Here is a 12,061-nt window from a genome sequence, read left to right on the forward strand (position 1 = left end):
ACTCCAGCCTGGGCAACAGAGTGAGTCTCTGTCTCAAAAAGCCCTAGTATAGAGCAGGGATCAGCACACTACAGCCCATGGACCAAATCCTGCTCACAGCCTATTTTTGTATGTTCAAGAATAGAGTTATAAAAAAATACGCAGAATATACAACAGAGTCCGTATGTGGCCCACAGTGCCTAAAACATTTACTTTCTGGCCCATTACAGAAGAAGTTCGCCAATCCCTGCTCTACAGGAAAGGGCAAGGGTGGTTGTGAGTAGTAATTTAGAGCCTGAACTCTTTCTTGCTATAACTGGGAGGGTCTGTGCTTCCTTTCCCCATACCCCATTTCCTCTTCCTGCAGGCGTTAAGTATGACATTGACCTGCCCAACAAGAAGATCTGCATTGAATCTGAGCACAGCGTGGACACTCTGCTTGCAACCCTGAAGAAAACAGGAAAGACTGTTTCCTACCTTGGCCTCGAGTAGTAGGGACCTGGTCCCCACAGCCCACAGGATGGACCAAAGCGGGCAGGTGGGTAATGCCCCATCACTTGCTGAACAAACCTGCTGCTCACACCTCTCATCAGAGCTAACACCTTGGCCTCTGAGAGCTTGAGTGGAGCAGAAGAGCCCCCTGGGTTCTTTTCAATCCACTGTCTACCTTCTTTGAAGTGGTTACAAATATTTTATTATTGTCTAATGCAAATCACAAGTTCAGGGAATTCTTACAGCCCCTGTGAGTGGACAGAGCACTGTAAAGTCTCCCAGAGTCCTCTTTCGGACTTGGGGGTTGCAGTTCATGGATAGCAGGGTTTAAGTTTACAGTCTATGACCCTAAGCAGTGCATTTTGGCTCCTTTGTTTGTTCGTTTGTTTGAGACGGTGTTTCATGTGGCCCAGGCTGGAGGGTAGTAACTCTTCATAGGTGTGATCATAGTGCACTATAGCCTTTAACTCCGGGGCTCAAGTGATCCTCCTGCCTCAGCCTTCTAAGTAGCTGGAGCTGTAGGCACATATCACCACACATGGCTCTGGCTTTGATAAACTGACTGTCTCATCAGAGTTGACACTTATGCCTTGGGCCTTATTCTCCTGTACCCTGACCAAGTGAGTTAATTCAGACTGTGCCGCCCTCTCTACTTGAAACTGTTAGCTTCCTGAGCATGCCCTCTGTCCAGACTGGTACAAAAACAATAGCATGTTTGAGCTAGATGTTCCCTTCACTTTTATGTAATCCAGTGAGGCAGTAAGGGGCACTGTGCCACCACTCTTCACTCTGGAACCAGGCAGACCTTACTCATTGATCCAGCCAGTCTCAGCAGGGCACTTCTGGCTGCCATTGCCCATGTAGCACATTTGACTCGTGAATTACAATGATCACCACATCTCTGATGTGGTTTGGTGCCCTGACTGTGACTGAGAAAAATGAGGCCAAGAGAGGGGAAGCGATTCAGCCAAAGTCCCACCCAGGTGAGTGGCAGAGGCAGGAAGAAAGTCAGATATCCTGAATCGGGGTCCTGTAACTGTTACTGGTGGCATTGTCCCTGTGAATGGGCCCACGGAGACCCCGCAGACAGAGGCCAGCCACAACTGACTGGTAGGTCCTCTTTGAGGAGAGCCTCCTTCCCAAAGGCGTACATTTGGAACCTGAGCCATGGCAGTGTTCTGTGTATGTGGTAACATCACATGCAAGTCACAAGATGTCAGATGCATCTGTTTTCGTCATGCACTTTCCATCCATAGATAGAATGCATATTCAGGAATGAGCCCAGGATGAATAACGAGGAATCTGGGATTCTGATTCCAACTCTGTCCTCATTTCACACTGACTTTGGGGACTTTTTACATTACAGAGATTTGGTCTTCCCATCGGTAAAATGGGGCTAACACCTCCAACCTGCTTTCCTGCCTTGTGGGGATTGGTGTGCAATCTCTCCACATATGAAGGCTTATCCTCTAGGGAAGTAAAACATCAGCTGTTTCCAGCATGTTGAAGAACAGTGTTTCTTACATCATTCCTCTACCCCCTAGGGTTTCGTAGGGAGGGTGAGTGGATGGGGCTCTGGACCCTCCATAGCTCCCAAACAGCCCTGTGTCATATTGGGCTTCCTGTAAGATTGTATTTTATGAAAATGCTCTGTAACAAGAAGGAATGGAGGGAGAGAAGAAAAAAAAAAACTCTTCCTGAACTAGCAATATACATGGGGGAGCCCTAATGCACACATCTTGGATTAGAAACTCCAGGCCTGGGCATATGAATTTTTTTAACTAAAAAAGTAATATCTGTTGGATGTAAACCATGTGTAGCTTAATGTGTTTTTCTCATAGAAAACATGTTTTCTCATGTTATTTTATTGAGATGAAATTCACAAGACATAATAATTAACTATTTTAACCCATTTATGCTGAATATTGCAAAGTTTTTTATGTGAAAAATCAAACCTTGGTGATGACCTTGAGCAGTAGGATATAAATAACTCCCACAAGCTTAGCATTCCAATAATGGAACACTAGGCATAAATGGGCTAAAGTCTATCATTTAGTGGCATTTGTTGCATTCACAATGTATGACCACCACCTCTCTCTAGTTTCAAAACTTTTTCATCATGTCAGAAACACACCCTATATCCATTAAGAAGTCACTCCCCACTACCCATTTCTCCATCCCCTGGCAGCCACTAATTTGCTTTCTACTACTCTGGATTTGCCTACCCTGGACAGATCATATAAAAGGAATTACATTATATGTGACCTTTTTGTGTCTGCCTTTTTCCATGTAGCATAATGTTTTCAGGATTCATTCAGGTCATATCACGTATCTGTAAATCATTCCTTCCTATGGCTTAGTAATTTTCATGGCACTTTTTATTTATTTTAGATTTTTTATGATAGGAAGTTTCAAACACATGTAAGTAGAGTGATAGAATGAATCCCCAAGTACCCGTCACCCAGATCCAACAATTAGTGTTTATTTCACCAAGGCCTGTTATTTTTTGATAAAAGCACTCTGTGACAAGAAGGAATGAAGGGAGAGAAGGAAAAAAACTCTTCCGGAGCTATCTATACCCATGTGGGGGAGCCCTAATGCACACATCTTGAATTAGAAACTCCACTGTCCTCATTGTTTCATCTGGGTAACGAAACACCCAGATTATTTTGAAGCAAATTCTAGACATCATGCCCACTCCCTCCTGTCCAGATTGTTTTGAAGCAACTTCTAGACATCATACAATCTTATCTGTACATATTTCAGTAACCATGTATTGTATGGAAAGGCTCCTGGAAATTCAGATGCACAGTACTCGGTAAGAATCACCCAAATAAGCCAGCTTTAGTCCACGTGCTCAGGCAACATGTCTTTGAAGTCTGCTCTAAGAGGCTCCTTAGTGACCCACTTGAAGCCAGGCTTGGGAACCTCAAAGATAGAGTGTTTATTGGTTTTGAAGTCACCTTAATCATCTGACTCTTGGCAGATTTATTTGCTCATGCTTTTGTTCATTGCCTTTCCAACATAAACTGTAACAGGACAGGGAGTGCTGTTGACTGAGTATCCTGGCAGCCCTGGAAATTCCCCAGAAGAGGGCTTTGGCAGTGATTGGCTTAGCAAGGTTAATGCGTTCCAGCCAACCTGAGTATAACAGGTTCATGGGAGTATAACAGACTTCATGGGAGCAGTGTGCAGGGCTGGACATTGGGGTTCTAGTCCTGCCCCTGCATCTGCACCCTAGGTTTTCCACCTCACCCCTGCCTCTTTGTGCATTTATTGCCTTTGCAATATCGCTATGTCCACAGCAGATGGCGCCTTTGTTCCACCTAACTTTCCGTCTTTCCTAGGATGCTGATCCTCCTCCCCTGGCTTCCAGACAGACCTGGGACTTGGCAGTCATGCTGGGCAATGGTGTTCCTGTGGAGACCCTCAGTTGTCCTATTCCTTCCTAGCTTCCCCGCAATAAAATCAAGCTGCTTTTGTTGGAGATGTTGTCTTGCCTAGTCTTGGTGTTGCTTGCTCACATGTAGGTGGTTACGCTTACTCAGGTTGGAGTTTTGAGAGTTCCCACCTGGGAGTCAGACACCCTGTAGATTCTGATTCTTTGCTGTGTGATCTTTAGCAAATCACTTCCCCTCTCTGGACCTCATTTTTTCCTCACCTATAAAGTAAAGGCATTGACCCAGAACAGTGATCCCCTTTCTTTTCACCGGTTTCGTAGATTTCATATTTTGAAAAACTTTTGTCTATCAGGTGAATTGCACAAAAGGTTATCAAATGTTAAGGCAAGTGGAATAGTGGGAAGAGGCTGTGGAGACAAACTGCCTGGGATAGAGTTCAAGCTCCAGTACCTCCCAGCTGGGCCACTTAACCTCTCAGTGTCCACAGACATAAAATGTGATGATAGCATCTACTGCAAATGGTGGTTGTGGGGATTAAATGAAGTGATATGTATAAATCAATTAGAGCAGTGATTGCTGGTTAAAAATCACTCAGAAAATATTAGTGATTCATTTTTGGCTTTTTGTTTGTTTTGAGATGGGATTTCTCTCTGTCACCCAGGCTGGAGTGCAGTGGTGCAATCAGGGCTCACTGCAGCTTTGACCTCCCGGGCTCAAGCAATACTCCCACTCTTGCCTCCCAAGTAGCTGGGACTACAGGCACATGTCATCATGCCCAGTTCACCTTTTTTTTTTTTTAGTTTTTTTCTAGAAATGGGGTCTTGCTATGTTGCCCAGGTTGATCTTGAACTCCTGAGCTCAAGCAATCCTCCTGCCTTGGCCTCCCAAAGTGCCTTGAACTCCTGCCCTCAGGTGATACACCCGCCTCAGCCTCCCGTAGTGCTGGGATTATGGGTATGAACCACTGCACCTGGCTGCCACTCATTTTTAAAATATTTCATTAGTCAAAAATCTGTCACAATGGCAATTTGAATTCCAGTCAGGCTGAGTCAGGTTGAAACTAGTCAGGTTGGAGTGCAGTGGCATGATCATAGCTCCCTGTAACCTCTAACTTCTGGGGTCAAGCAATCCTCCTGCTACAGCCTCCTGAGTAGATCTTATATACTCTTAAAAATTATTGAGGATCTTGGCCAGGTGCAGTGGCTCACACCTGTAATCCTAGCACTTTGGGAGACTGAGGCGGGTGGATCACTTCAGGTCAAGAGTTTGGGACCAGCCTGGCCAATATGGTGAAACCCCGTCTCTACTAAAAATACAAAAATTAGTCGGGCGTGGTGGCACATGCCTGTAATCCCATGTACTCTGGAGGCTGAGGCAGGAGAATCGCTTGAACCCAGGGGGCGGAGGTTGCAGTGAACTGATATTGCATCACTTCACTCTAGCCTGGGCGAAAGCGAAACTCCGTCTCAAAAAAAAATAAATAAATAAAAATTTATCAAACAGTTTTGGTTATGTGGGTTATACTACATTAGAAATTACAACAGGAATTTTTAAAACAAAAATACCCAGGCACACATCCCATTAGCCATTGGGACTAGATGAAGTCACTGCATTCATTTAGACTCTGGAAAACTTTACCGTACAATTGTTAAGGAGGAAAAGGCATCTTACAGAAGCTTTTAAATTTAACCTCATATGCCTTCTGAAAGGCTCTTGTGGGTCACATGTTGAGAATCACCACTTTAACCATTTATTGGGCACTTACTGGGGACCCAGGGCTGCTGGAGACTGGAATAAGACCTGGCTCTGCACTTGACCAGCTCAGACATGGGACCAGCCACCTCATCTATCTCATGGGCAGTTTCCTCATCTGCACAATGCATAATGCCTGCACCTCGGGGAATTTAGTAGCCAGAAATAACACTTTATTTCAACTCTAAACTGATTGCAAGCATAATTTCCATCCCATTATGAAAGTACTAAACAAATCTCAGGGCCATTTCTGCCTTTGTGGCCCCTCGAGTTCAGGTACTCCTTCCCAGCCCACAAGGTAAATGTGTTTCTTGACCACCAGATGGCAGTGTCTCCTGGACTTGACCATCCACAAAGAGGTTTAAGATAGTTTCTTTTTAAAGAAAAGTTTCTCTGGGCTCTGAGAGAACAAACTTGATTTTTTCCATTTTCAGTTGCCCTGGAGGTCTGGTGCAGACTGGCTGGCCCATTGGGAACGCCCAAGAGTTGAGACACTGGTGCTTCTTAGAATGAGTGCTTCTCAGAGGGGTTCATTTCCTTTGAGTTCTCTCTACACCACCACCCCCAGCTGAAATCCAAGTTTCTAGCTGAGGCACTTGGCTCTGTTCTTCCAAGGCCACAGAGGCATTAGGGAAGCTCCCACGCCTGCCAGCAGCCCAGCTGGCTGTCCATGGAATGAATGAATCACACAGCGGAGCTCAGGCTTCTGCAGGAGTGGGGGTGGGGAGCAGATGTGTCCACATATTTCTCTGGGGCTTCCCCGAGCACTTGGCCCTAGCCCACCCTTCTAGGCTTTCTCACTCCTCACTGCAGCCAGCCAGCCCGCTTCTCAGGTGCCTTGCTTTTGTTCATGCTGCCCCCTGTAAGTGGAATGATCTCTACTAGCCTCCCTTGTCCCCATATACAAATTCCTTTCCCTCCCTTACATACCACAGCCTCCATGAAACCTCTCCACAGCTGGAAGTAATTTATTTCTCCTCTTGGCCCTCAAAGCATTTATCTCACAAACTTCGGTGTTGTGGCAAAGCTTTCTGTCCACGTATCTTTCCTGGCCTCGAGGATCAGCCCAAGCATCTGTTCCCTCTGCACCCAGAGCAAGCACTTAGGGAATATTTGATGAGTCATGGCTACCATTTGGGGGATGCCTATTTAGTGTGTCATGCCCTTGCATTGATCTCATCCCATCCTTACCTAGATTCCATAAGAGAGCGAGCTAAGGCAGACCCTCACACGTGGTAGGTGCTCAGTAGGTGTTGGCCCAGGTAATTTGACGGAGGAAGAGATTGTCTCTTCTAATCCTTCTAGCAGGTTTCTATTTTTGTCAAAGATCCCTGGTTGTGAGTACAGCCTCCCCTAGGGTGTTCCCAGTAACCAACCCTTGTTTCTGGGCTTGATGGGGTGAAGCTCCCACCAACTTTGCTTTGTTGACCTACCCATTTGCCTGGTGACCAGAGCCTTGGCTTGTCCAGTACCCACGTTACCATGACTGGAGAGAAACTACCCTGGCCCTCAGTATGGGGTGAAGCCTGGGGGCTGTATTTGGGGGAGGCTCCCTTCCTCACATAGGTGTGAGCCACAGGGGGAGCTCTGGCCTGGCCTGGCTCCCCATCAGCGTGCTGAGTGAGCTTGAGCAAGTCTTTTGAATTTTGAAGTGGCGTGTGTGTGTGTGTATGTGTGTGTGTGTGTGTTGTTTTTCGTGTGTGTGTGTATGTGTGTGTGTCGTTGTTTTTTTTTTCTGAGACAGGATCTCTGTTACTCAGGCTGGAGTGCAGTGGCACACTCTCCGCTCACTGCAACCTCCATCTCCCAGGCTCAAGCAATCCTCCCACCTTAGCCTCCCAAGTAACTGGGACCACAGGCACACACCACCATGCCCAACTAATTTTTACATATATATTTTTTTAGAGACAAGGTTTCACCATGTTGCCAGGCTGGTCTCGAACTCCTGGGCTCAAGCAATCTGCCCGCCTCAGCCTCCCAAAGTGTTGGGATTACAGGCATGAGCCACCACACCCAGCTGAAGTTTTTTTTAACTGCTTTTTTGAGGTATAATTTCTTTCAATAAACTGCACATATTTAAAGTGTAAACTTTTTTTGCTGTCTCCTACCTAAGGAATAAAGTGTATAATTAAGATACATATATATCTAACACATACACATACATACACACACACTCATGAAACCATCACCACAATCAAGATAGTGACCATATTAATCACCTAAAAAGTTTCCTGGCACCTCTTGGTAATCCCTCCCACCCTCTCCTTGCCCCCAAGTAACCACTGATCTGCTTACTGTCACTATTGATTAGTTTGCATTTTCTAGAGTTATGTAAATGCAATCACACAGTATGCTCTCATTTTTGTCTAGCTTTTTCATTCAGCATAATTATTTTGAAATGATATCTTTTTATCACTGAGTAGTAGGTATTCCACTGAATTAATATACCAGAAGGTGTGATTCATTCCTCTGTTGAAGGACATTTGTTTCCAGTTTTTTTTAACTGCTTTTGTGCTATCAAGGTCTCCAAGGGTCCTACAGGGCACAAGGGAAAGTCTCAGTGAGCTGGCCTCTTCCAACCCAACACACCCAAACTCAAACCAGAGCAGCTCAACTCATAATTTTATTTGTATCTTTTAATTTACTTTTATTGTTTAGAGATGGAGCCTTGCTGTGTGGCCCAGGCTGGAATGCAGCAGTGCAATTACGGCTCACTGCAGCCTTGAACTCCTGGGTTCAAGTGATCATCCCATGTTGGCCTCCCAAAGTGCTGGGATTACAGACATGAGCCACTGTGCCTGCCCCAACTCACAATTTTATCTACTGGGCTTCCGCCTACAGCCCCAGTGGTACTAAGCCATGTTCTGGACTTCAGCAGATCCAGCTTTAAATTTCTTCAGCACTTAAAAACTGTGTGACCTTGGGAAAGTTCCTGATTCTTTTGTGCAACTCAGTTTACTATTCTGGAAAACGGGGGTCATAACTACTCTGACCATTGTGAGAATTAAAGATCTTCATGTGCCTCATTCTTGATAATGGCATTCCACACATAAAATTTTCTGTCTGGCCAAAAAGTTTCACAATTATACGACTTGAAGTTTGAAAACTGAAGTCTGAAAAATTTCAGATCTAGATTATTTCAACTTCGGCAGATTATGAAAAGTAAAATGGAACCTCAAGATTGTGCCGTGTGGGAGGTGAATGGTTGTTCAGGTCACCGCCCTCTCCATGACATTCGCCTTTAATTAGTGCCAGTCTCTAAAAGACTCAAGTCTGTAATTTCTTGGGAGTGTCCGTCGGAGCTTCTTTTAGATTTCCATGGCTTTGAGGGCTGTGGCCGCTTAGTTTAAGAAGACAAGTTTTCTAATCTGCTTCCTCAGAGAAGGAAAGTCTTCATGTCCCTAGGTAAATCTCATGACTACTGACTAGGGCCTTGCAATAAAATCAAAGCCTCTAAAAATAAGGATGTTACCTCCCATTGGTCTGTTTATCATGGGCTCCAAGGATCTTAATCCTTTTAGAATCGTAAATCCCTGGATGCCTAGAAGTAAGCTGTATCTTGGATAAGAATGCTGACTCTGCAGATAAACAGACTGTTTACCAGATGTGTAGGCTTGAGCGAATAGTTTAACTGTCCAGGACAAATGAGCTCGGCACGGTGGTAAGTGCCTCTAGTCTCAGCTGCTTGGGAGGCTGAGGCAGGAGCATCACTTGAGCCCAGGAGGTCATAGCTGCAGTGAACTACAATCACACCACTGCATTCCAGCCTGTGTGACAGAACAAGACACCATCTCTGAAAAATAAATAAATAGAACTGTCCAGGACCTCAGTTTTCACACCTGTAAGGTGAGAGTAATACCTTCTTAGGGTGAAGTGAGAGTACACGTGTACATAGAAGGAGCTCAGTTTTGCTGTTGTTATTATCATTGTAGGATCTTAGGAACAGATGTCCACATGCCCTCCTTCTGATGGGTGGTCCATGAGCCTTCCTTCACCTGCACGGCAGCCCTGCCCCTGAAAGGGAGCACTGTGAGCTGCTGGCTCTGCTCTGGACAGCTCTGCCGGGGAAGTTCTGATGTTGAACCCACCCTTATCTATATCCCTGGCAGTTCTCTGGACTGGAACTGGGTTTGTCTTGATATGTGGGGCATCAGCCTAGCCCTTCCCTGTGGTTATTCCTCAGAAGCAGGTCTTTCCTTTGTCCTCCCTACTACTCCCTTTCTGCTCCACCTCCCAAGGCAGATCCCAAATTCCCTCCTCAGCCATTCCTTGGAGAAAGAGTTTTGAATGAGCATGACCGCCTGGTCACTAGTCCCTTTGTTGATGCCTTTTTGAGAGTAGAAGCTGAGAAAACATGGAAAAGCCAAACCATTCTGGGCCTCCGCTGATCCTCTGCCAGCTCACAGGGTTCCTGACTCCTAGGGAGAGAGCTTACTGGGGGAAGTTACTGAAGGATGGCTGGAGGTGAAAGGTTAAGGCTGGGAGCACAGCCTGGAATCACACAGAAGGAACCCAGGTGGGCTACTCCCTCTGTTCTTATCTGGGGAATGTGGCTCTGCATGGTACCTACATTGGAAATAATGCATATAAAGCACCCAGCATGGTAGGGGCTCATCGAAGCCTGGCTTCTCTGTTGTGTTTTTGTTTTGAGACAGGGTCCCACCCTGTCACCCAGGCTGGAGTGCAGTGGTGTGATCATGGCTCACTCATTACATGCTTGACCTCCTGGGCTCAAGTGATCTTCCTATCTCAACCTCCCAAATAGCTGGGACCATAGGTGCATGCCATCACACCTAGCTAATTTTAAAATTTGTTTATAGATATGGAGTCTTACTTATGTTTTCTAGGCTGGTCTGAGACTCCTGGGCTCAAGCAATCCTCCCACCTCAGCTTCTCAAAGTGCTAGGATTACAGGCATCAGCCACCGCACCTGGCCTGGCTTCTCCATTTTACACCTTTGAAAACGTGTCCCTGGATCTTACAACTTTGTAAAAGGACTGAGCCTGCTAGGTCAGCCTACTTCCAACATCAAGCCTGGCCCCTACGCTTTCCTCAGACCCCTTCCAGAGTCCAATTTGGTGACAACCCTCACTGAAGCACTGGTTTGTGGGTATATGACTTCTTTTTTTACCAAAACAGAAGCTGTGCTTCTCCCTGTGTTCCTAGTAATTAGAGAGGCCACTAAAGCTGTTGAGATGGCAAGGAGGGCTGGAGGTGGAAGGTTAAGGCTAGAAGCACAGCCCAGAGTCTCCAAAAGCTCAAATTCACCACACCCCACCACCCACCACCCTGAGAGCTGAGAAATCCCCCTACTGCCATCTCAAGCCTCTGCCTCTGCCTCAGACCAAACCTCCAGAGATGTCAGGGGCCTTGGATATTCTAAAGTGTTAGAACTGGACAGTCCTTTTGAAATCAAAAGTCCTACTGCCTCAGTTTTTGTTGTTATTAATGCAAATACCTACTGTGATATTACAGGATAACTGTAAAAAACTAAAATAATTTTATTTATGTGACATCCTCCCCCATAGTCTCCATATGACAAAGAAAATTCTCTCTTACAGTTTGGAGTATATCCTTTTTAGGCTTCTGTAAATATATACAAGTAAAGCTAAATGGTGATATATGGTAGTGTTTCATATAACTCAGGTTCCAGAGTTAGACTAACACCATATTTTATTGACAAGTTATGTAAACCATCTAGCCCATTGTTTCCCTAACAGTAAATTGAGGATAATAGCATTGACCTCATAGGGTGGTTCTCAGAATTAAATGAGATAATCCACATAAATCATTTTGCACAGAGGGTGGCATGCTGTAAGCACTCAATAAGTGCTAACTAACCATTTTATTAGTATTTATGGTTTATTACCTGCTTCTTTCACTAACTGAATAGTTAATGGACGCATTTTCATATCAAGTTTTATTTTCATTTCAGAGCAATATTGATCTCCTTTTCGTAACAAAATAACTTTTAATAATTTTTTTTTTTTTTTGATAGTGATAAGGGGTCTCTCACCATGTTGCCCAGGCCAGTCTTGAGCTCCTGGGCTCAGGCAATCCTCCCACCGTGTCCTCCCAAAGTGCTGAGATTACAGGTGTGAGCCACTGCACCCAGCAAATTTTATTTTGGAATAATTTTAGATTTATAGAAAACTTGGAAAGATAGTACAGAGAGTTTCTATATATCCTTCACTTAGCTTCCTCTGATGTTAATGTCTTACATAACTATGACACATTTGTCAAAACTAAGATCTAATTGGTACATTGGTACCAAAGCTCCTTGGCACATTGTTTTTTGAGATGGAGTCTCACTCTGTTGCCCAGCCAGGCTGGGGTGCAGTACAGTGATCATGGCTCACTGCAACCTCTGCCTCCCAGGTTCAAGCAATTCTCCTGCCTCAGGCTGCCTGGCTAATTTTTTTTTTTTTTTTTTTTTG

General features: G+C 45.1%; 1 protein-coding gene across 3 annotated transcripts in view; it reads left to right on the forward strand.

The window, feature by feature from the left end:
• Positions 1 to 3,958, forward strand: part of ATOX1 (antioxidant 1 copper chaperone) — a 23,451-nt gene extending 19,493 nt beyond the window's left edge. For 2 of the 3 annotated variants that reach the window (XM_011985293.1, XM_011985292.1), the window contains 2 exons: positions 347 to 517; positions 3,819 to 3,958. In XM_011985293.1, the coding sequence (XP_011840683.1) occupies positions 347 to 471 (125 nt within the window). In that variant the 3' untranslated portion in view covers positions 472 to 517; positions 3,819 to 3,958. The remainder of the gene's footprint in view (positions 1 to 346; positions 518 to 3,818) is intronic. The other variant, XM_011985294.1, reaches the window with a different exon arrangement.
• The last annotated feature ends 8,103 nt before the right edge of the window (positions 3,959 to 12,061 follow it).

Source organism: Mandrillus leucophaeus, unplaced genomic scaffold, assembly GCF_000951045.1.
Source record: "Mandrillus leucophaeus isolate KB7577 unplaced genomic scaffold, Mleu.le_1.0 Scaffold282, whole genome shotgun sequence".
NCBI lineage: Eukaryota > Metazoa > Chordata > Mammalia > Primates > Cercopithecidae > Mandrillus > Mandrillus leucophaeus.